This window comes from Talpa europaea (assembly GCF_964194135.1).
Source record: "Talpa europaea genome assembly, chromosome: 3".
In the NCBI taxonomy this organism is placed as follows: Eukaryota; Metazoa; Chordata; class Mammalia; order Eulipotyphla; family Talpidae; genus Talpa; species Talpa europaea.
The window spans coordinates 128,280,642-128,306,727 of NC_140069.1; the positions used below are offsets into that span (position 1 = coordinate 128,280,642).

General features: G+C 39.4%; 1 protein-coding gene across 1 annotated transcript in view; it reads left to right on the forward strand.

Annotated features, from left to right (window-relative positions):
* The window catches only part of CPED1 (cadherin like and PC-esterase domain containing 1), a gene marked incomplete at both ends in the record, with an annotated part of 254,953 nt that overhangs the window by 11,307 nt on the left and 217,560 nt on the right, over positions 1-26,086 (forward strand). The window contains one exon of the mRNA XM_084229702.1: positions 6,975-7,149. Within this exon, the coding sequence (XP_084085828.1) occupies positions 6,975-7,149 (175 nt within the window). The remainder of the gene's footprint in view (positions 1-6,974; positions 7,150-26,086) is intronic.

Here is a 26,086-nt window from a genome sequence, read left to right on the forward strand (position 1 = left end):
CTCTTCTGATCCCTTGTAAAGCTTTATCTCCGACTTAAAGATATCGTGAAGGAAGATCTTCACCATCTCCCACTATCCCTGTGTTTTTGTAATCTCAGCTGTGTCTTTGTTATGTCTGTAGAGCTACGGCCTGATAGTCAACTGATGACCCACAGCTGTGCATCGTGGGTGGCACCTCCAGAAAGGAGTCTTGAATTAGATAGAGTAAAAGTCTCTCCAGAGGAGGCTGAACAGGATGCATAGTGACTTTAAAAGCAACTAGAAAAGAGGAAAAGAAAAGTTTGGGAGACACACAGAAGGGATAGTCTAAGTGGTGGCAGGATGGTAGAAATGGGGGCTGCGATGTGCAGACCGCTACTGGAAGTCAAGGGAAGGCAGGAAATCGGGGCAGAGGAGCCCAATGTGGGCTCCGGGAGAAATCACACTCTTGTGTTCTTGGTTCTGTTTCTAATTTCTCTCTGCCGTCAAGATTCCTGTCTCGTGTGAGGCTGGCCCAGGGAAGGGATGAGTGGCACACAGCTGAAGCGATGCCCAGCGTGACTATGTATTTGCTGGAGTTTCAAGAGCGGACAAGCTGTTCCGTCTGCTTTTGTTTATTCCCCTGTCTGGCAACCAGCTACCCTTTGGCCTCTCCTCTTCTCCTTCTCCAGTCACCCCAACTCTACGCTCTGCACCCCCTGTAGAAGGCACAGTGAGGTTCCCAGCTGGGAGTGAGGAGGGTAAGCATCAGGCAGAAAGATGACCTAGGAATTCTTAGGATTTGCCTTCAGAGTCTATGCTCAATATTTTAGAGACATGATGGGAAGTCTTTGGTTGTTGGTTTTGTTTGTTTGGAAATGTTACGTATTTACTCAGTAGTTTTTATGTTTGTTTTTTATTGTGGGAAGACTGGTTTACGACACTCCATGTGATCTGTGGGCAGAGGAACACCCCCCCCCCACCCCAACCAAGGCATCCATAGCCCTCCACCATGGTCTTTCAGTGGGAAGTCTTTTCTGAGAAGTAAAAATCATAATATATGACTTAAGCCTCAGTATTTCAGTGTTCCCAGGGGACGGAGGCAACTCAACATTATTTATCATCAGATATTTTCTAGCTTAGGACAGGCAGGTCTGTCTTGCTGTTGTCTTGTTTTCCACATTTGTGCCTGTCTGGTTTAATGTTAAACTCACAGACTCCCTCTGTGTTTATTTAATGTCTCCACAGCAAAACCTTTCTCCTGAACTTTCCCCTCACTTCTGGAATGCTCTCATTCTCTGCGCCTTACCCTCTCAGTTACATGCGCTGTGCTTGGAGTCTCTTGTTGCCACTTCCCTGTAGTGGCAGGAAGGCACAGAGCAGGATCTCTATGATCCGGGCAGATGGGTAAAGGGGAGCCCTCTGTGGCTTTTCAGACTTTTGAGTTTTTTACGCGGCAGGGGGACCTGGGGTCTAGGAGGCTGGCAGGCCTCCCAGACCCTGTGAGTCTTCACTCTTTCTGGGTCCTCTGGCGTTCTCTCATGGTCTCTGCTCCTCTTATTCTGCTCTTGTTCTTCTTTCTGCCACTCTACTGGCATCTCCCTGACACCACCCTTATAAGCCCAGTCTCTCAGCCCAGGTGCACCCACCTCTGCATGCCCACACCCTACTCTGGGTGCCACCATCAGGCATGCATGTAGAACCACAGGGATCCATCATTAATGCTAATGGCCGGAGGGCCAAAAAGCCTGATGATTTTCATTTACCCTACATTCCCCTTCCACTTTCTACCTCAAACCAGCCTCTCCAGTGTGGAACTGACCACTCCTGCCCACACAGCGCTCTCATGCCCACGTTCCCTGGGTCTCCTCAGGACGGGTCTCAGCTCATGCACCCTCTCTCCTGCCCTGGCCATGGGGCTCAGTCACGCAGGTCTCTGAATGCTTCCACCTTTAAATAACAACAGTAACTTTTCTGCATCTTGGGAACAGTGGTATATCATTCTTAAGAAATTGTGGGATTTAGGTAGTAGAAGTCTGGTCATGAATTCATTCAGATCAACCATGTGTAGGGTAAGTGAATTAATTAGGCCTTTTACGCCCTAGCCTCTGGGCTATCACCTGCAGCCTCTATTGTGTTGATGCAGAAGGCACTTGGGAGCATAGGCCAGGCCTGTATGCCTGATTGTGGACCCCTGGATATGGGTGTGGGCCTGTGGAAGTGGGCACACCTGAGCCTGGAGGCCAGGGATATAAGGGCAGCGTCACTCAGAGACTGAGGGCTGCAGGAGACTGGCTATGAGAGGGTGTGTGGTTACAGAAGAGGCGAGATGATTTAGCAAAAGCCAGAGAGAGCCCAGAGAAAGCATAGCTTCTCAGGGGGCCAGGAGGCTTCCCTCCCCACCCCCCACCGCCTGCCTGCCCTGCTCCTGGTTGCCCCACAACACCATCCATCTGGAAAACAAAATAAAACAAGAAACACATCCTGCCTCTGTCTACATGGTACGTCTGGTCATCTGCCTCCATCCTCTGTGGCTTTTAGTTCAAGGACGCAAAGTTCATGGAGTTGGGAATTTGGTGGCAAGATCAGCATAAATTGACCAACTTTTAAATTCTCTGCCACTTACTAAGTTTTGGTTTTCTGCTAGATACTTATCAAGATAATAAGGATTGTTGCATTGCCTCTATTTCTATCCTCATTCTAGTTATTTCTTTTTTTTTTTTAATATTTATTTATTTATTTATACAAGCACTGGGTACAGTCAGAAGTGCGGGAGGGTGAGAGAATTCACCAGAGCCAGAGCGGGGAGCAGAGCAGGCAGAAGGACCGAAGTACACTGCTGAGGGGAGCAGCGGGCGGCAGGAGAGGTCTGCGCGCCATGTGGGACCCTGCTCCGGTGGCTGGGGAGCAGCCGGGGATTGAACCGGCGCTGCAGAGGCTGCGGGCAGCTTCGCAACCCAGTGCTCAACCGCTGCGCCACCAGGGAGGCCCCTAGTTATTTCTTATTGCCTAAAGGACCATACTTGCCACTAGTAATAAAAAGTCCTTATGACGCTGACCTTCAAAGGTCATCGTAATTTCTCTCCCTGTCATTTCTTCCCTTCTAAGACTTGTCTCCTCTCATTTTCTTTCATGCACAATATTCACTACACATGCAACCAACAAGGTGATGATGTGGGTGATGTTATTTAGTAGGTTTCCTTTCATCAATGGTATATAGGAATGCAGGTTACATGAAAATCATCAGGGTGGTGCCAGGGGGATGCCAGCAGAGTAGCAGAAAGAAGAACAAGAGCAGAACAAGAGGAGTAGAGACCATTGATGAAACTATATCTAGTTTTGATACTGATTTTTTATTGCTTTTATTTCTCTTTTATTTGTTCAGAACTTACCTAAAGCCACGGATGTGCAAAATTGCCTTTCATTGAATGCAGTCAGTTGACTTAGCTCCGAGTTAAAGAAATCAGTGGGATTCAATGTCATGGAGTATGAGAAATACGTGGTAGTTTCATGATAGATTTGAGATTCACCTGAGTCAGCCATGAGGCGGAGGCAGAGGTCCCTCACAGCGTCACCGAGTTAGGGGGCTTTCAGGTGATTCTTCTTGCATGTCCAGGGAAGATGTACTCTCTGAAATGTCCTCAATTTTGGATGATTTTTAACTTAAAAATAGTTGATATACATTGTAGAAACTATTTTATTTCTTGAATTCTGCAAAATAGGTGTGCATTTCACGAAGGGAAATAATCTATTCTTATAGTGGGAAAATTAAAACATAATTCACTCTGATTATCTGAAATATTTCTAAAATGCCAAAAATCTAGAGCAGCAAGGCAATTTTTTAAAAAGATTTATTTATGCATATAAGAACTGGGGTACAGGCCAGAGGTGTGGGTGTAAGAGGATTCACCAGAGACAGAGTGGGGAACAGAACAGGCAGATGTACTGAAACACACTGCCAAGGGGGAGCAGTGGGCGAGTCAGGAGAGGTCTGCTGCACCATTTGGGTACCTCCCTGGCCGGGGATCGAACTTGTGCTGCAGTGGCTGTGTTTAGCTTCATAGGTTGCATCTTAACCACTTGTGCCACCAGGGAGTCCCAGCAAGGCAATTTGACTTTTAGTTATATATGACATGCATCTGAGGCCTACTGTATGATTTGTGTTTGAGCATGAAAGATGTCATAAATACAAGACTACTTTCTGTCACATAGGAAAAAACAAGTTCTATTTTTCACCCCTACTATATTTTAAAGAACTGTAGTTCTTGGTTTTGTGGTCAATCCTGGTAAGACTTTTTTTTTTTTTAAAAAAAACAAATTCATAAATGTTTATTTAATCCTGGCAAGACTTTCCAATACTATAAGTAACTCAGAAATATAGTCCATGTATAATTTATCTTGTTGCTCAGTTTTTACTGTAAATAATTATTTCCCTTAACTATTTAATTTGATCTTTATTATTCTCACCACGATTTACAATTGTAATGAGAGCAAATCTTTAATACAAATCTTCACAACTTTGTATTCCTAATCTTCCTTGGTGGTATTTATAACAAGAATTTATTGAAGAAAAGAGGTTTACATTCATTCATTCAAAGGATATTTAAAACCATTGGTACTATGTAGTATTTGTAGATTTGGAAAACAAAAATAATAAATGTTTTAATTTAATTTTTATTATGGTGTAGGAAAACAGATATGAATATAATAAATGAATAAGATATTTTTGCATTAAAAGATGAGTGTTACAGAGAAAACAACAACTGGATATATGGAAGCATGTAGATTTCTGTTAAAAAAAACTTTTTATGACAGAGACCAAACTTAATCGAAAAGTTTACAGAACTCCTAACATAAAAGCAGAATTATAATACTGATTATGGATCAATTTTATTCATGTGTATTTAATAATAGTTCTTAGTGTGGATACTTTCATAGAAAATCTATTTAATTCCAATATAAGAAGTTGCTACTTCAACTATAAATATGAGAAAACTCTGATGTGATGAGATTAAATAACTTACCCCAGTGGACAGAGCAAACAAATAGCACAGCCAGAATTCAAGTCCAGATTTTTGCTTCTCAATTCTCCTGCCTTCTTACTCCACATCACTGCAATCTAACACTCCAAGTGGTTTATTGTAACACCCTCTCCTTTATCGAAGGCAGTATAAAGGTTTCAGATTCTAAAGTCCTTCAAATAAAAATAGGAAGTGTTCAGTTATAAAACAACTTTCATGTGGTCTAGCAGAGTGACTTGACTATTTTGCAGATCTCTGACGAGACGGGGAGAGAGGGAAGTGACTCAGGGGTTCAGTGTGTTACCAGCACAGCCACCTTCATTGTTTCCTAAATTCTCACCAGTAAGCTTGCAAGTCTCAACTTCAGTTGTTGCAGTGGCCAGGTTAATGTGTTCTTCCACTAAAAATATATCTTCAGAACTGTGGGAGTAATCAGGAGCTCTCACTTCCAAAGTGCTGCTACTGGCGTTGGATAATCCCACACTAGCTGTTGTGGTTGACATAATTGTCCACATACTTTTAATTTCACATACGCAGCGTGTGCACCTGTTTTCCGGACTGAAACAGTTCTCACCCTTTGGTATTGGGCCATTTTGCTGATCCAGTGTGTTATAAATATTACCAGGGCAAGAGCGGTGTGTATGACAGGATAATACAACCTAATTTGGCTGACAAGCTCATTTCCTATTTATTCTCAGCAGTCTGAGACGTGAATCAAAATTTCAGTCTGTTGTAAAGGTTATTATAAAAGATACCAGTAATTATACTTTATTTAGAATATGCTCTAGGTAGGATATACTGGTAAAAGTGACATTTTTCTTCCTTAAACTGATCCTGCTGTGGGAAAAGGAGGGATGGTACCTTTCTAAATAATAATCACTTCAAATTTGAAATTTGAAGTTTCCTCATGTGGAATAGTTCCAACACTTGAGCCAGCTAACAGAAAGGAGTGTCCTGTGATTACGAAAAGAAAATAATGTGAGACCATTCTGGAAACTGCATTTCCCTGGAATGACACTGATATATTTGGAAACGTCTGTTTTCCTCTCTTCTTACTTTCCTCACCAAGATACATGTTTGTTTACTTGTGCTTCCTGTGGACTCCTGGGTCCCTTCTAACTCCTGTGTTTAAAGGTTCCATCTACATTTGATTTCAAATCTCCCTTCTCATAATTTTTTTATTACAAACAATTTCATTTGCTAGGGAATCATACCCCAATTTGCAGTTCAATTCTGGAGTTTAAATAGCTTCATTATCACCTAGATGTTATATCCTTTAACAAGGGAAAGTTGCTACTCATGTTCCCCAAAGTACCATGTGCAGAAGGTATGATTAGCTGGTGTTCTATTCATTTGCATTATATCATTTCTATTGTATCCAGGAATGAAGGACCTATGTTAGCATGTGCCAGACAAAGCTCAGACTCAGAAACAATTTTCCTGACTCTCTGTTCTTTATGTGGGTTTGTTTTTTAAAATGGGAATCATAAAGAACAGAGAGTCAGGAAAATTGTCCCTGGGTCTATAATTGCTTCTCAACTTTCCCCCTTCCTGAACATGTCTTTCCAGCACAAAAATAATCCTGAGTCTGTCTTCTTTACTATGCTTACTTAAAAGAACTGTTAAAAGCTGAAGCTACTTTGTAACAGCACAATGCAGATGAAAAGCATTGCTATTAATTTTGTATTTTCAGCAGGAGTTGAGCTCTATATTTCTACGTAGTAGTATTCTTCTAGGAGTTCTATATTTTAATGGCTTAAAATTTTCAACTTTCTGTAATAGTGAGAAAATTTCAATTCACCTTCAGTTCTTGCATATGGTTATCTTTTGTCTTTGTCGGTCTTTCAGGGAATCTTGCATTTGTAGAAAAAACTTAAAAGGATAACTTTCTGAATGGCTCCTGATTTGCATTCATGTTGTCCTTCAGTGGTTATGTGCAACTTTTTCCTCTTGAGTTTTTATATCTTCTTCTTCTTTTTTTTTTTTTTTTTTCAGGTGGAGGATACAGTGGAGGCTCACTTTGGCAGCCACAGCAGAAGGGCCATAATCTACCGGCCTCCTTCCTACAGCAAAAGGGAACTTCAGCTCTACCAGCATGTTCTCACTCAGCATCACTATAAGGTCGTCATCGCTGAAGAAGGGTTTGGTGATCTGGGGCCACTAGGAAAAGGTCAGAATATGAATTACTAGAGTCGTTTGACTTACAATGTTAAACCATGTCTAGAACATGCTACCATCTTCCTCTAAAAGCAAATGTTTACCCATGATCAATTTTCTTGGATGATAGAAAACTTGGCTCCTTTTCCTCCTCCCTCTCTGTTCTCTTGATCTATATTTCTTTATTCCTGAAATTATTTTGTTTATATTTTTGTAGTATTTTGGAGTTACATAGTTCATGTTTAAATGCTACATAAAAAAATGTTCATGTTTATGAGCCTGAATACATGTTCTGCCCTGCACCAAACTGCTCCATATTTTAAGAAAATTGCCACTTCATCTGACTGCAAGTAGAATGTGCTGGAAATTGTTTCGAGAAGCCAGTTTAAATGTGATTCACAGATTGACTCTAAATGCTCAAGAAGAATGGATCTTTATCACACACACCATTACTAGTCAAGTACTTTGAAGTGAAAAATAAGAGACAAGATTTTAAGCAACTTATTTGAAAAGAAAGTTCAGTAGAGGATGAGGGTCAAAAAGGCCACTAACAAAAACAGCAAACTTTTCCTGAACATCTAACCATGTGACAGATGTTGTGTTATATTCTATATTCGTGGCCTCTAATCCTCATAGAAGCATCCAGAGGAACGTAAGATTAGGAAATAAGAATTTCTGCTTCCCATATTCCAACAGAGGAAACTGAAGGTTCAAAAGGGGAAATGACTCTCCCTGTATCTTAAATCTGGGGTGAGGAAGGACAAGATTTCAACCCTACTTTCCAGCTCTCATTTCTGAATCTTCCCATTCACCTCCTTGTGGTCCAGTTTCCCGTTGGTCCATAGTCTTGCTTATTAGAGCCTCAAGGATGAGGGATGTTCATTCAGATTTTTCTCTTGTTGATGACACAGTATATCTATTTTCCTGTATATCAAAAAAGAAGGGAAGAAAAGCAATTTGAATCAGGTGATTCCAGGGACAGTTTCCTTTGGGAGACAATAGATCCTAAAACCACAGTGATTTTCATTGAAATGTCAATCTTGCCATCAATATAGCACTGAAAAATTCATTTACAGGTCCCCTTGCTCTTTAAAGTGCTAACTTTTCTGGTGAGTGAAGGAGGTTGGCCATGATCACTCTTTATGACATTCATTTTTTACTATGTTGGCAGTAAAGCTGTAAGCAACTTAACAAAGCCTCCAGGCAATAGAGTCCCAAAATATCCACTTTGATGAAAAGAAAGGCCTTAGAAATGCACAGAGCATGTGTTATTTGGAGAGGTCTTCTAGAATACCATTTGCTGGTCCCTGTCTCCCAGGAGTAATATGGAAATCTAGAGCACTAAAAGATTCTGGAAGCAAATGGGAAAGACAAAAGGGAAGGTAAAAGTTCTGGAAAATCAAAGAGGGTTGAAAACAAACTTTGTAAGCCTCTCTGGGACTGGTTCTATTAAGAAAGACCAATCTAAAGTTCTGGGACCTCCATAAATAATATTGTCACATAACAGTTTATCAGAATAGCTGTCAGAGTTAAGGAAAGATATAAAATGTTTAGTTTCCTGTTCATCCCACAAAATAATTTAACCCATCACTGAGTGATTGACTGTGTAACCTTCACAGACTGGCATGTGAGCTGTGCTCCTGGAATAGTGCAAAGAGCACTGAGCCTGGGAACATACCACTATTGTCTGGAACTCCTCTGCCCACTTGGTGCTGCTACTGACCGTTTACAGGCACATGGACTGTCTGGGCATTTCAACTTCTAGTCAATTTTCAATTTTCTCCAGTTGTAAAAAGAAGGAATATGTTTCCTTTCCCTCTTTATGTCCTTTGGTCAGTTTTACAGCAAAAAGGAGGATTACTTTGCAGCTTTCTGATCTCAAGAAAGTGTAAAAATATCCTGAAAGCAATAGAATCTGGCAGCTCAATGAACTGCTGGGCCCAGTGGCCCCAGATGACTAGATGGTGGCACCAGAATTTGTCATTGTAAATGCTGATTTGGTTCCCTTTCTCCACTTTCCCACACTTTGAACATATTTGTTCCTGACTCTTTTTTGGTATTCCTCTATTCTGTATAATAAGATATGATTCCTGGAGAGTCCTCAAAAAAGGGTAGCAGTTTCACGAGTATGGAAAATTGACTTCAATTTTTCATTTGATTTTGTAGTTTTTCTTGTGAGAGCAATGTGCATCAAATACCTGACATAAAGTTCTGGGACTGTAATCTAGCATTTCCTTGACTATCTAACATACAGAAAAACACCCATATATTTTATTGCAGTTTATTTTCCATGGCCACAAATTTAATCTGCAAATTATGTTCGAATGGAGGCATTAGCTACAAAAAATATTTTCCAGAGATTTGATTCCTGTAGAATTTGTTTTGCATTAGTTTCACTTATTCACTTCATGCTTATTTTACTATATGTGCATCAGCAGGAAACAAAAAGGTATCGTGGCACATTTAAACAACCTGTCAGGTTGAGGAGCTTCAGAGGGGTGGAAGCAATTGAGAATGATCTGGAGAACCACATACCCTTTCACTTTAGCTTTGCAGTCTCTGCTGTTTTGTAACCTGAGATTAGAAAATACTATTTTTTAAGATTTATTTTATTTATTTATACAAGCACTGGGTACAGTCAGAAGCGTGGGAGGGTGAGAGAATTCACCAGAGTCAGAGGGGAGAGTAGAGCAGGCAGACTGACGCAGTACACTGCTGAGGGGAGCAACGGGTGGCAGGAGAAGTCTGCGCGCCATGTGGGATCCTTGCCCAGTGGCCAGGGATCGAACCAGCGCTGCAGAGGCTGCGGGCAGCTTCGCAACCCAGCACTCAACCGCTGCACCACCGGGGAAGCCCTAGAAAATACTATATTAAAAACAAAATAGTTACTCCCACAAATGTTACTAAATACCCAGATGCAGATTTGACACATTTATAAAGTATTTCCTTGGGAAAAAAAACACATCCTTGATGATAGTAAATTAAATATAAAATTCATTTTCCCTACCCATTCAGCCTGTCCCTCTCCTCTCCTGACTTAACCCCACTCACATCCCCTTACCTCTTTATTGCGCCATTCTCTGATGCACAGGTGAACTCTATCCAGGAGGGGGCCACTTTTTCTTTAACCTTTTAAAAATTAGGAACACATAGAATAGTCATAAAATAGGCAGGCAACTGTACAAGCATAATGTATCAGGCCAAATCCCAAAAACATTTGGGCTTTGTATTTTAATTTTCCTGCTACTTATATACTGAAAATTTATTGAAAGGAAAAGTAAGCACTCTCAGGTTCTAAATTAATATATGGGCATTATGTTTTTTCCCTGCTTGATTCCATTCTAGTGACATAATGAAGGTGGTGGCTGTAGTGGGAAAGACTTTAGGGCTCTGGATATGTGACCTTAGCAAGTCTTTAAAGCTCTCAGAGCCTTTGTTCTCTTAGCTGTTAAAGGCAGTAATGATATTTATTTCACAATAGTATGTGGTGAAAATTTCATTACTTGTCCACTCCTATCAGAAATCAGGGAGGAGACAAATAAAGCCCAGCCAATATTTTTCTCATTCAATAGCCTGGGAGTGGTGCCCAGAAATTTATATGTTAAAAACAGACACAGGTAATTCTGATGTGTAGCCCAGTTTGCAGTGTACCATCCTAAGGGATGTACTATTAGTTCAAGAAATAGCAACGTTGGTGGTAATTTCTTTTAAAGATTTAGTTATTTATGCATACAAGAGCTGGAGTATAGGCCAGAGGTGCAGGGTTATGTGTGTGTGTGTGTGTGTGTGAGAGAGAGAGAGAGAGAGAGAGAGAGAGAGAGAGAGAGAGAGAGAGGACTCACCAGAGACAGAGTGCGGAGAAGAACAGGCACATCTACTGAAGGGAGCAGCAGGTAAGACAGGAGAGGTCTGCTGAGCCATGTCCATGTGGGTCAGCTACTTGATTGGGGATTGAACTTGCACTGCAGTGGCTACCGATCGCTTCATAGTGCTGAGACTTAATCCCTTACCCCACCAGGGAGCCCCTTTGGTGGTAATTTTTGTAATAAAATGATATGAAAGTCTGCTTACTATAATGCCATGGCATTACTTGTATGATTTGATTGTATAGGTATTTTCAAGATTTAGTCTTTTAGGTGATTGTGAGACCAGCAAGAAGACAAAAGTCTTTACAGATTTAGGCCTACAAAACTTAGCAGAATGTAAAACATATACTTTTTATGGCTGCTCAGTCCCTTGCTTTGGAAAAATCCATCTTATGTCCCTGAATTTGTAAAAACATGTAATTCTCTACAGGAAATGGTAGAAGCACCAACCAATCATCCTCTCGCTAGTATCTAGGTACCATTTAGCAAATCACTGTTTTAGTATTGGAATAATATACTAGCCTAAAAGAGAGTAGATGTTTTCCAAAAGTGTTTAGACTATTGCCATGTCAACATTTAAGTAGAATTTGGTCCAAGACACTCTGACTCAGTAAACTTTATCACTGGATCAGGATTATTTATGTGTACTTAAAGCATAGTGCATATTTATTAACTTTCTACCCACTTTTGAGTACATCTTGCCAGTTTAAATTAAATATATGAGAGTCCATGGGAAACACACATGCCAACCTGCTATCAAAATTACAGAATTAGAGTCACTTTGAGAGTTTCAACTTGATCTTATATCTTGGGAATTTTACATAGAATGTTTTTTGAAGGAATGCAAAAAGTGAAAGCCTTGATTTTCTTAACCATTGTTTCTTGTAAACTATGGGCCATGGACCAAATCCAACCGAACACCTGTCTTTGTGAACAGGTTTTATTGAAACACAACCATTAGTTGTTCTCCTCCTGTCACTGGTTACTTTTGTTCTGTAAAGCAGAGTTGAGAAGCTGCAATAGATTTCATAGCCCTTACAACCTGAAGTATTTATATTGCACCCATTTGAGAAAAAATTTGCTGACCCTTGTATACAGACTAATTCTATGTCCTCTGATCCCACACCAAGGTCATGAATTAACTCTAGGACAGAGAGAGTTTAGTTTTTAACTTATACCAAACTTCATTCAAAACGGATTCAATGGTTTATAATAAACAATTAACAATAGACCTACTAAGATGGAAACAGCAAATACCATGGGGCTTGAAAGGGATGTGGATTTCTTTTTTTTTTTTTTTTTTTAAGATTTATTTATTTATGCATACAAGTGCTGGGGTGCGGGCCAGAGATGTGGTGGGTGAGAGGATTCACCAGAGTGGGGAACAAAACAGGCAGATTGACCCAAGTACACTGCTGAGGGGAGCTGTAGGCGAGTCAGGAGAGGTCTGCTGCACCATGTGGGTCACCTCCATGGCTAGGGATCGAACTGGTGTTGCAGTGGCTGCAGATAGCTTCATAGTGCTGGGTCTTAACTCCTTGTGCCACCAGGGAGGCCCTGTGATATGGATTTCTTAACTACCATAATTTCAACTTCATTTTGGCTTTGAGCCTCTGACTACTTGGAGCAAAAAGAGAAAGAGTAGCAGTTTCAACTCTCAGAAAGAACAGAACATTACAGTTTCTTCCCCTCACCTCCCAGGTACCCATGCAATATATGTAAAACAACTTCATTAAAGGGATGATGAAATAGCTAACACTAAGTTATGTAACGGATGAAGGCCTGTGAAGTAGATGTTTTCTAAAGGTGTTTGGAAACACTCTATCTTGGTTCCTCTAACAACTTTCCAGCATGAGCAGAGATTAAAACATCACAGCAAGGAATAGTGAAGGCATTTCTCTGAAGGGCTAAAATTAAAACAGTGATATATAGAATCTATTGATACTTGTATTGATATTAAACTTGATAACTTGTGTTTTAGAGAATTGTATTTTTTTTTTTTTTTAAATAGAGGCATGTTTTATTTATTTATTTATTTGCTTGTTCGTTTGTTTTTTTTTTTTTGTTTATACATGCACTGGGTACAGTCAGAAGCGCGGGAGGGTGAGAGAATTCACCAGAGCCAGAGCGGGGAGCAGAACAGGCAGAAGGACCGAAGTACACTGCTGAGGGGAGCAGCGGGCGGCAGGGAGGTCTGCGCGCCATGTGGGACCCTCCTCCGGTGGCCGGGGAGCAGTCGGGAATCGAACCGGCACTGCAGAGGCTGCGGGCAGCTTCGCAACCCAGCGCTCAACCGCTGCGCCACCATAGAGGCCCTAGAGAATTGTATTTTAAATTATGTTGTTTTACAGCTTCCTCCAGCCCCCTCTCATAAATACACTGTAATTTACCCAACTGTATTCTTGGGAAGCACTTTTAAAAGATAGTTAATAGAGCGAGAGATATAGATCACTACATAATGTTGTAGAAAATACATTAAAAAAGAAAAAGCTCATTTCCTTCCTTGCTTATAATGCAATAGATTTCTATCCTATATTTTTATTTATATTCACTTTCACTCTTGAAAATGTCCAATACATCCGTATGTCACTTGAAATTTAGTCTAATTTTGAATGTTTATTTACAGTGGCTACTTGCCAAAAGCTGTTTCTGAAGTTTGTATGGAAAAGAAACATCTACTACAGACCAATCTTAACTTTTTAATAGCAAACATATTTTAGTTTTTTCTTTAGTTTATTTGTATTCAAAAAGAAGCCAGAAAGAAGCTGGGATTTAAATTACCCATACTTAAGAAAAGCTTAGCCACAATTATTGCCTTCTTGAGGAGGTAGTAGACTCTGGTAGGTAAAAGGTAGGGTAGGCTTTGGAGTAGAGGAAAGCTGGGTGGGAATCCCTAGTGTACCTTTGAATGGTCATATAACCTCTGCCAAGTTCCTTAGTCTGTCAAAACCTTGGTTTTTTGCTTCTGCAAATTGATTGTTTTGGACTGTTCTGTAAATGGCATGTTGCTCATCCCAGAAATTGGAGATTTTGTCAATTGGTTGTGTTGTCAAAAAATAGTCAAAGAAAAGGATTGTGAAGTTGCCTTTGTGGAGAGGAACATTTCAAATGGTTCTATAGGAATTGCTCTAAGGGTGGCTGCCAGGTATTTTTGGTTAAATCAATTTGATAGGTGTTTATCGCCTATCACTCAATTTGCATATACTCATTTGAAAGTCTGGATGGTAAACTCTTCTGAAATTCTAACAAACAAGCTCCCAGATCTTTCCAATATGGATTAAAAAACACCAAAATACCTCACTTCCAAAAAAATCTAAGTTTCTTAAAATCAGACACCTTGTTTGTTCTGCTTGCCACTTAAAACCATTCCCTCCAATTAGGGGCCCACAATAAATATTTATTGAAAACATGAAAAATAAAAATAGTACACCAACATTGGGCCTCTTAAATAGTGAGCTATCTCGGAGAATTCACATTAAAACTAAATTGATAAACTTCTATTTTTATATAACTTTACAGGAACACAGATACTCTATTCACACTCAAATCTGCACTTAAAACAGGTCAGTGCAACCACAGAACAGGGTGTAGGCTGATACCAAATATACCAGATGATTCTAGGCTATCAGGTTTCGGAGTGTTTGTGTCCATTTTTCAGAGTTTTTTCCTTTTTAAGACTGCCCTGCCATATTTGCCTGTATTACTCAGCTTGCTGGTTTTGGGGGAGGGAGGATGGGTTAAATTCTAACCACTTTCAGTCACAAGTGCCCAGAGCTGTTTATATGGAGAGCAGAAACTGGAGCAAGCAGAGACCAGGACAGGAGATGCAAATTTGTGGATTGTTTAGAGGTGGTAATTGATTCACTGAAGTTTTACTATCCCATAGAACAATGTAACAATAAAGGACACAGAAAAGTAAGCTTATAGCATTTGTTTGTGAACATAGAAGCAACAAGGGTGAAAACCCCCATCAGGTGAAAACCTGACACAGGTGAAAACCCCTGTGTCCCCTATATTATGCACTCTTATTCTTTTCCCTAGCATAGTGTAAAATATTCACTTTATGATTTTCTAGTCTCTTGCTTTGGGAAAATACACAATAGAACCCAGAATTTACTTCTCTAAAAAATGATCAAGACACCATCAAATTATTGTCTTTTATATCATCCAGGTACTATTTAGTGTAAGATTGTTTTAGTTCATAGAATGATATAGTGACCGAAGAGAGAATAAATGTTTTGGTAAAGCTTTTGACTTGCTCCTGGGATAGTCAATGACACAGGATATATTTTATCGCTGGGTGAGAATTAGTTATCTAAACATGAAGAGGACATTTTTCTACAGTTGCAGCAGAAACCAGATAGTGATGATGAGAAAATAGATCCTTGCAAAAAAGAACATTTTGGGAGTTCCTTCAAGGAGTTATACCACTATTTTTGTATTCCTACTCTTTTTTTTTTTAAGTTTATTTATTTATTTATACAAGCACTGGGTACAGTCAGAAGCGCGGGATGGTGAGAGAATTCACCAGAGCCAGAGCAGGGAGCAGACCAGGCAGACTGACGGAATACACTGCAGAGGGGAGCAGCAGGCGCAGCAGGAGAGGTCTGTGCACCATGTGGGACCCTTGCCCGGTGGCCGGGGATCCAACCAGCTCTGCGGAGGCTGCAGGCAGCTTCGCAACCCAGCGCTCAACCGCTGCGCCACCGGGCAAGCCCAGTATTCCTACTCTTTAAGGGGTTGCTTGAGTCAAAATTTATTTGTGTTAACTTTAGAAGGCATATCTAGGACCAATTTAAGGATGAACATTTGATTAATTGGAGTTATCAGTAATGCAACAACTCATCTCAGAAAGTAGGTGGTCTTGTTGCAACAGAAGCAAGTTAGGGATGCTACTGAGATAGTTGCTTTATTACTTGGGAAAATGGATAAAATAGCCACCAAAGTCTTTTTCAAGTCTGCAGTGCTATGATGCATTCTATCATGTATATCCACAAGATGAGAAAAAAATGGGACATGATTTTAAATATCATTTATTTTCCTTTGTCTTGCTTTTACTCTCATGTCTTATGTACAGAAGAGAGGAATGAGGAGCAAAGGAGTGGAGAAGCAGCTATCTCACAGCACAATTGGAGGTGGTCTCCTCTGGCCAGCAGTGCACATTTGAAGCAGATGCTTCTACTGATAATTTAAAACATGAGAGTCTAATGAACTACTCTCTTCCTTTTCCCCCTAGTCCTGTCCTGACACCCTGCTGCTTTCCTGAGCTAGATACCCTGTGACTATTTAGCAGGAAGACAAACCAGTAAAGGTCACATTTAAAAGGCACCATGTGTGTTTGCCTGGTTGGTATTTCACCTAGAACCCATCTGACATACGTTTTCTATTATGCAAGTAATAGGTTTCGGACGGTATCAGTAGTGCTTCTGTGCTATAGTTAATCAAACTGAAAAAAAGAAATTGAATCGAAGAAACTTATAAGGCTGCACCATTCTGTTTTATTGTGTTATGACACACAGTAATTGTATGTTCAGGTTTATTGTTATTTTCCTCTGTGCTTATAGAATTACTGATATATTTACGACCAAACAGAATTTGTTCTTTAATTGGCACTCTGGAGCTCAAGGAATGTTTATATAACCTTAACTCAGTTGAGTTGTTTATGCTACAGGGACCTGAGTCAAATTTACTTTAGTTTTTGAAAAAAGCTTTCTTATTTATAAAAGTTGAGTTTCAAATGACCTCCCCATTCTGATGTTTCCTTTACCCTCCACTGTGCAAAGGGAACAAAAAGCCAGTGTCTCGTTTTTACTCCAAAGAAACTAAACTGCTTCCTTAAGTGGGTTAGTTCTTATAATTGGAAATGGTCACCAGATGTTGACTGAAATCCCTTGCATCTCTCCTTTAAGCCTAGCTTCTTTCTAATTGTTTGATCTTTTTAAGTTTCATAGAAACCAGATTGGGTATTTGAATTTTCCAAATCTGGGAAATGTTTAATACAGCTTTGAAGATGCTGTCTCTGAACTGTTTCTTTAATGCACTTTCTGCTACTTTGCATTGATATTTTTATAAGTAATTTATTTATTTTAGGTCATTGTTCTTTTCATATTTATTTGAAATTGAAAAAAAAGTATTTTTTTTGTATTCCATTTTAGAAATTAGATATTTTGTTTAGTTTTGCCACAGACTAAGCTGTGCATTAGATGGCAGGTTTTAATTTGTAATAATAAGTAACATTCATCCTATATTTTGATTGAGCAAAGTCTTTAGGAAGATAAACAAACTCTTTCACATGGGACCTTTCAAGTGACAGAGTGTATGAATCAACTCAAAGGGGACTTGGAGACGCCAGATGGAGTGTGAGTCCTCTGCTAGCGTACTATCAGATTTAGCTGCTTGAAATATTTTTGACATTTTCTTCAATTTTTGAGGAATTTGGGAGTGTCTTAATCACATTTCCATGACTGTCTCTTAAATTTTATCTCTTTGCTTTCCATTCTCAATATTACAAATAATGATGCAACTTCCCAAATCACTTCCTTTTTAGATTTGGCTTTTCCCAAGCTAATTAATATTTCTCCTTAGCTATCTTCTACGATTTTCATCTTTTTAGCTAAGATTTCCTCTTCTTAACAGCAGATCTCTTGAAGTCCAAACTATAGTTTGGGAAACAAAGACTTAAGGAAAAGTGGGTGTTTTGTCCATTAGTAATCTCTCTCTAATAAACATCCATGATGTGACTTTAATTACCTCTCACTCCTAAAATTGTTCTTTCAAAAATTACCAAGGAACCCATTTTGTTAAAAAATCCAGTCACAATGTTAGCACATTTTCTGAGAAGTACCCAAGGACACCAAATTGTTAAGGGGTGCATACTCTGAAAAGGGATCTGGCTATCCACATGCACAAAGGCAAAGAGAGCATACTCTTAGTGTGCAAGATCTTTAATAAACTTAGTACGCATGGAGAGGGAGAATATTAGTTTCCCAATAAAACTCCCTCAAATTAGCCATTCACTCATGGACAAATACCCAACCAAATAGGGTTGGCCAGAAGTGGGACTGCTGGGGCCTAGAACCTTGCCACAAGTCTAAGGTACCTTGTGGCAGGGAACCACAAGAAAAGGAACCACAAGAAAGGGGTCAAGCAGGTTCCAGAGAGCTGGGACTGAGGAGAGATTCAGAATTCAAATGCACATAGGATCCACCATGAGATCAGGACAATGGCTGCCATTGTCTCTGCCAATGACTAAGAGCAGCCTCCCCAAGTGTCTCTCACCCACGTCTCTTCCAAGCATCTTTTCCATCTGTTTCTACATGTCTCTTGTCCACGTCTCCTTCCCAGCAGTACCAGAGTACAAGCCACGCCACAAAAGCAAGTGATGGACCTGCCTGCCTTCTTTGTCTGTAGGCTCACCTGGCTGCTCAGCTTTGCCCTAGTTCCCAGTAGCTCCCTTGCTCAGGAAGTCTGGTTCATGGCACACTGGGGCTTGTAATCCAAGGGGCTGCATGTAAGTGGGGTGGGAAAAATGGTGCCCATTCTGTACTCTTCTCTCTTCAACAGCTATATTTGTGGTTATGTTATGTTTTGTACAAGAACAAATTTGAGCATGAATAGAATACCAATGTTTCTCAAAGCTATATAAAATTTTAACTATAAATTAAGTTTTTTAAAAGATTTATTTATTTTTATCTATGCATACAAGAGCTAGTGTACAGGCCAGAGGGGTGGGGGGTGGTGAGAGGATTCACCAGAGACCGAGTGAGGAACAGAACAGGCAGATTGACCGAAGTACACTGCTGAGGGGAGCAGCGGACGAGACAGGAGAGGTCTGCTGCGCCATGTGGGTTTGTCACTGGCCAGGGATCAAACTCATGCTGTGGAGGCTGTGGACAGCTTCATGGGCTGTGTCTTAACCCCTTGCGCCACCAGAGAGGTCCTAAATTAAGTTTTAATGTAAATTTACTGATGTAACTTCTCATATTCCTTGACTGTCTAGTAGTGTTTCCCAAACTTGGTGAAACATAAGACCCAACAGTATAAAAACCTGTCCTAGCACTGAGGTGGTGTTGTGGGTTCTGGAATTTTCCAACAAACTCTTTTTACTCTTAACTTCTAATTGAAGGAGCAGTGGGTTAGTGGGCAAAGGCTGGCAGCCACAGAGCTGGCAGGCATAAGCTGGCAGTCACAGGAGCGGTGTGGAGAAAGAACAGTACTTGTAGTTGCTTCACACCTCTGGGCGACAAAATGGGGCAATGAGGCAAAGTAGGGCCGTGGAAAAGTACCCCAAAGTAAGAAAAATTCCCCTGGGAGCTTTTGAGACTGATGGAGAGTCACCAGAAGCCCGATAAAAAGAAAACAAACATCCCAGCAATGGGCTCCTCCCTTAAACCCCCTCCTGCTGTCAGGAGTCCTTCTTGCAATAAACCTGAGCTTGCTAATCTTCAGTCCGGTGTGTCGGTGATTATTCCTCAATCGCTTGAACACAAGAACCCACCATCGGCAACACTAACACTTCTGGCTCCCGAATCTCCCGCCTTTATATTCTTCCCCCAAATATGGACATTTTTCAAGGTACTTATTCTCAGGCCTCCCTGTTTCCCTCTGTCTTGATAATCTGTTAAGAAATTTTTCTACGTTGCAGATTCAGTTTCTCTGAGGAACAGATCAGAGAAAGGGTAGGGTTGGATGAAACAGGTAAAGGTGGTCAAAATGTACACACTTCTAGTCATAAAATATGTAAGCTCTGGGCATGCAATATACAAAATGTTGACTATGGTTAATACTACTATATTTCATATTTGAAAGTTGCTCAGCGAGCAGATCTTAAAGGTTCTCATCACAGGACAAAAATGAACTGTGAAGTGATGGAAGTTAACTAGACTTATTGAGATGATCCTTTTATATTATATTACTTGAAACTAACAGTGATATATATCAATTATACCTTGAATTTTTTTAAAAAAAATTCCTTTTGTGGTTATAGCCTCTAGATAATGTCAAATACTAAAGAATTTTCCAGGTTTTCCAGCTACCTGATAGATGTTTTGATTTGTGTGCTCCACTACTCAACATGAACTAATCTCTGTGGTTCTTGTCTGGCATATTCCTATCAGTGGCTTGATCTTTTAAGCTTTGGATTCTCAGGCTTTTGTTAGGTCCACTCTCTCCTTAAACCATAACACACATCAGGCACCTAGCCCTGAAAAGTGTTCCTTTCTCTGCCATTGCTCCATCTTCCTTAGAGTTACTGTGTGGTCTCATGTGATCACAGTAGCTATTAAATCCTCTCCCAGCTGAGGGTCTCTGCCTTCTGTGATACACCCCACTGTGACAGCTAGCTTAATATTCCACAAGCATAGCTCTTCTCATGTCACTTTCCTGTATAGATGTCTTCAATATGTCTCATCTCCTCCTAAACAGAACTCATATTTCTTAGTGCAGCATTCCAAGCTTGCCAGGCCATGGTATCAGATACTTCCCCATCCCTGCCATAGATGGTTCTCAGGCCCGTCCTCATTATTCATTTGTTCAGGGAACCTAATTTAAAAAGTCAGTGCTCAGATTCTGCTCTAGAAAATTATATTGGGATTTCTGGGGAGAAAGATGGGCATGGACTTCACTATTTTGCTAAAAACTTCCCTGGTGACATTAACCTGTGGGCAGGAAGGAGAACTACTGTGATTGGGCTACTCACCTTTGCCAGATCACTTTTCAAATTTTCTACTTTGATTGCTACTGAGGTTTTTGTCTTCCTGAATTTTTCCTTTCTGCCATTTATTAAAATTCAAATTAATATATAAGTTCACCCATAGCTGTCCCTCAAACTGGAAATGGTAAAATAAGTTATCTGAGGTCTTGGTACACATAATCCACACATCTTTTATTTCAGAGTTTACTTTGTGTGATGTTGTTTACTTTTTTTTTTTTTGAGTATTCACCTTATCCCCCCTTCTATAGTATACGCCTCTTGTGAAGCAGGGAGTATTTTATTATTCATTTACTTAAACTCTATTCTGCACAGATCCATATCTTATATATACCTACTAGATAAACAATTAAATGAAAAAGCAACTGGAAAAATACACTGATAAAATAGCTGAATCTTTCCTTCAGGTATTTAAGCACCCTTTTTTCATAATTTTGGGGGAAAATAGACAGAAAATGGCTGTATGGTAGGGCAAAATGAAATGTGCTCTGTGGCTGTGTCTGAGCAAAATCAATTGAAGCACAGAATTCACATACACAGCTCGTACAGATTTTCATCAAGCCAGTGATATCTCTGTTTTCAAATAAAGACGAATTCTATTGACAAGTTATAATAATGTCTTAATAGTAATAACTCATTTCAGTTCTTTCCTCTAAGGAAAAATATGAAAGTCATTTGTGAAACTCATCATCTATGCAACAAAATGGTCTGTTTAGAACAGGGAACTCTTGGAATTTAAAAAATCTTGTTAGCATTCCATCTTGTTATCAGACTTACCAAACAAGGGATTAAGGGGTGTAGAGGGCAGAGATGACTCTCAGGGCCCTGCTTCCCTAATAGCTAGCTCTATATTCTGTGATTATGGGGAGGTAGAAGGACTCCCTGTCTGTATGTTTGCTCAAAGAAGATAGTTTTGACAAAGCTCTACCACAGTTCCTACCGATTTTCTAAGACTGCGTTTCTCAAACTTCCTATGCATCAGAATTGTCTGGAAGGATTGCTAATTTGCAGATTGCTGGGATTAGATCTAATTCATTAAAAAAGGAGGAAAGTGAAGAAATACCAAGTTCCTGGGATGATTTGTTGTATGATGAGTTGCGAACTACTCTACTGGGTTCTTCTTTAACAAGAGTTTTCCTGAAAAACAAAGAAATTATGCTTATTTTCTGTTTAAATAGTTTGTGGCCAAATGGTTCTCTGTTGGTCTCACTGGGACCCTGAATCAACCTTCCACATCAGTGAGAAACCTCTATTAACTTTACATGGATGCCAAGCTCATTCATTATGAGTTGGCCTGTGTATATGTTAGCTTGATTCTTCATAGTCAAGCTTAGTGATTCCATTTGGAAATGATAGTTACAAACAGCTGAATTTAAACTGTCTTTCGATATGTTGTGCTTGCTTAAAGATAATGGACCAAAGTAAACAAGGACATGTGTTTTATGCCAAGTGATAATTAATTAAATGGTACCGTGGCAAAGAGAACTATTGGCTTAGGTTGTATTGTCTTTGTGAAAACATGACGAGGTTACTACCTTCAGACTCCTTTCATTTCATAGAAGTTAAAGATTTTTGGATTAGATGATCTTAAGGTGAGGCTATTTTAAGAATGAGTATTTTACCTGTTGGTCTATGAAAAAATGGCATGGAAATTCAAACTCACAACTATAGTATAAAACAGATTAAGGTTCTGCTGGAAATTGGTGCTTGCATCATAGGAATGCTGGGCATGCCAGAATGGCAGGCACATTCCAGGGTAATCTGGAAGCTCATCCACGTAGCCACCTATCAGAAATAATGAGTGTTTACACTTCCACTGGTTTGTTTGTGCAAAGATTCCTATTTATTATATGCCCATTTTGGAGAAATAGCTTATTAAGTTTTATCAGCAAGGCCCTATTTTGTATGGTACCAGAAATGTCTAACTCAACAGTAGGCAGCATGAACAATAGCATGTTGAGTGCGACTTTCACTTCTTGGAATAAATCCTGTTACTTTGAGTACTTTTAAGGAACTCTTTTACATCAGAGATATTTTGAACTTTAAAATGATTGAGATCCAGATTAATTTTCCATACATGTTTGTTCCATACATGTTAGTTTCTCTCTCTATAACATTTAATTGGAAATTTACTGTATTTTGTGAGATACAAAGTATGGAAAATGACTTGATGTCTTTTTCTCAGAGGATAATATCTCTCTTTTGGGATGCAGATTCTAACTGCATTTTTAGAAAGGAGTTCTCTTACCTGTAAATATGTTACATGTTTATGGTAGACTATTGAATCAAGTATTTGCAAATGCAAAAATGGTGGAAATTGCTGCAAATTTCACTACTGAGAGATAACACTCAGCAGTGTTGTGCATTTCCATCTATCATTCTAAGCGTAACCCTTGCAGATGTGCACACACATGCATACAGCCATACACTCACATACCCACACTCAGATCCTGCTCATTTGCCTCCTGATTCTTTGTACAGTAGTTTATCCCATATATTTTAATATGCTGATTATGATAAGTCTTGCCATATCAAAAGCTTTTTTTTTTAATTTTAAGAAATTTCCATATCAATAGATTTGTTACCCTTTTTTATTATTAACTGAATGCACTGTGCCATGCATTTTGTATAATTAACTCCTTGAACCCTCCATACTAGTCCATTAAGTAGGTGTTTCTGTTTCTCAGATGATGTGCTGAGCAGTTTATCTCATAGATAGATGATAGAGCTTAGGTTTGACAAGAGGACTATCTCTCTCCAAACTTGACCCCTTACCATGATGTTATACTCGTTTCTGAAAATGTATGAAAAACATTTGCTTCATTTTAAAAAATGTCACATTGTATAACAGTTTTTTAAAACAGTCCTTCTTACTATACTGAGAATTTTTCAACTAGTTGCTGTAAAATGCAACTTTGTTTTAATATTCATTTACATTAAATTTTGGAGATTTGAGTGTAATGCTGAATCATTAGGTCAGTGGGTGTAAATATTAAGCTGTCATTCTCCCTGCTGATTCCTCTACAAAGGATGATTTTTATCTTTATTTTTACCAACAGTGCTTGTTCTCCATGGATCTTCAGTTTTAGATGTTATTACATTTTAGGATTTGATGAGATTAAAAATGTAACATCATTTAAACTTTTTAATAAAAGAAGGAACTTTTATCTGCACAGCAATTAATTTTTTGTTCAAAAATTTATTGATTTTTCTAATTATTTACAAAAATATGTGTTTGGAGTCTAATTTCACACCTCATCTAAGTCTGTGTTTTCAGAAATGAGTGTTGGTGCGGTTGTAGTTAAAAAGGATCCCTGATATCTTGTCGATAGGAATTTAGTCTCATGTCCGTGGAAAACCAAATGAATTTCATCAAAATATTAAAAATATATCTAACATATGACCTAGCAATTCTACCCCTAGGTATTCCCTTCAAGTAATACAAAAACACTAATTTGAAAGGATATATGTACCCCTTTTTTTTTTATAGTGCTCTATTCAATAACATGGGTAGAGCTGGGGGCAATAATGCTAAATGAAATAAATCAGAAACAGAAAGACAAATACCAGGTGATTTCATTCATATGTGGAATATAAAGAACAAAGCAAAGGAAGAGACAAAATAAAACCAAAGGAAAACCCATGGACTGACTGCAGAACTGAGGTTACTAAAAGGAGAGGGTGTGGAGTAAAGAGCAAAGGGAAGTAGGGCCCAGTATGTTGCGACGGGAACTTTGTTGCTGGTTCGTGGGGGAACCCGGTGAGGGACACAGCAGTCATGGAGCCGGTTTGCCAGGCAAGACTCTGCTGCTTGAGCAGAAGTTCTTGTGCCACTTATTAAAATCATACAAGATAGTAAAAGCAGATCATGCGACAATGGTATGAGGAATAGAGTCCGGAGGGTGGGATAAGAATGAGGGACAGAGTTCTATAAGGGAGAGGGAAGGGGACATTGGGACTGTGCGTCAAGGGACATTTGCATCAGCAAAGTATGATGTTGTCACAGGCAGAGTTATCCCCAGACCGCAATGGAGATAGTCATGTCATCAGATCAACAGCGGCCTGGGCGTCGCCAGGCCTGCCCTGTAACATGAGCTGTACCCCGTAGGTAGTCAAGGAATGTTCTGCTGTGATTTGTAGGTAGCAAATAGGTCACAGTTGCCCATGAGTGGCCGCTCATAGAAACCCACACCAGTGGATGATGATGGAGAATTACGGGAGCTTTGTTGGTCAACATGCTGTGGTAACATACATATCTGAACAAGTATGATCCTATACTCCTAAATCAATAGTGTTGTAAACCAACATCATCTCAATAAAATATAAAATAAGTATAAAATTCTTTTTTTTACGTTTTTATTTGTAAATCCCTTTGATACAAATGATATAAATAAACAGTTTATAGAAAGCAAATTCAAATGGCAAGACAAAGAACAAAAAAGATGAAATTCAGAGTCAGAGAGACAAGTTAAAGTATAGATATAACTTTAAATATATAGATAGATAGCTATAACCATATATTCATATATAACCATATATATAATATATAACTATAACCATATATACACACATGTATATATATATATTATCCTATATAACTATAACACCACACACACACACACACACACACACACACGTGACTAACAAAACCCAAAACTGGTGATATCATATATTGTTGGAAATTCTGGGAGAGGAAGTATTCATACATCACATGTGGAAATGTGAGACAGTATAGCCTTTCGTTGGGATTGTAACCTGGAAAATCTATAAAATATAAAATGCTTACTTATCCTTTTTAAGTTGACAATATTATTCTTGGCAATCATCTTGATATACATATATATGTCATATATATAAGTATATATATACATAAAAGTCTTGAAATTAACAATGTCAGTGAAACAGAGAAAATGATTTGAATAAGGGCAATCAAAGTAAAGGAAATGAGATTGCTTTCTCTAAAACTGAGTCATAAATAATTAGCAAAATAACAAATTATTTTATTTTTTTATTTATTTTTTTTTTTTAAGAGGCATGTATTTTTTATTTATTTGTTTGTTTGTTTGTTCGTTTACACATGCACTGGGTACAGTCAGAAGCGCGGGAGGGTGAGAGAATTCACCAGAGCCAGAGCGGGGAGCAGAGCAGGCAGAAGGACCGAAGTACACTGCTGAGGGGAGCAGCGGGCGGCAGGAGAGGTCTGTGCGCCATGTGGGACCCTCCTCCGGTGGCCGGGGAGCAGCCGGGGATCGAACCGGCGCCGCAGAGGCCGCGGGCAGCTTCGCAACCCAGCGCTCAACTGCTGCGCCACCGGGGAGGCCCCTTTAACAAATTATTTTAAGCATCTCTGAGGACGTAGAAAATTTATGTGAGGA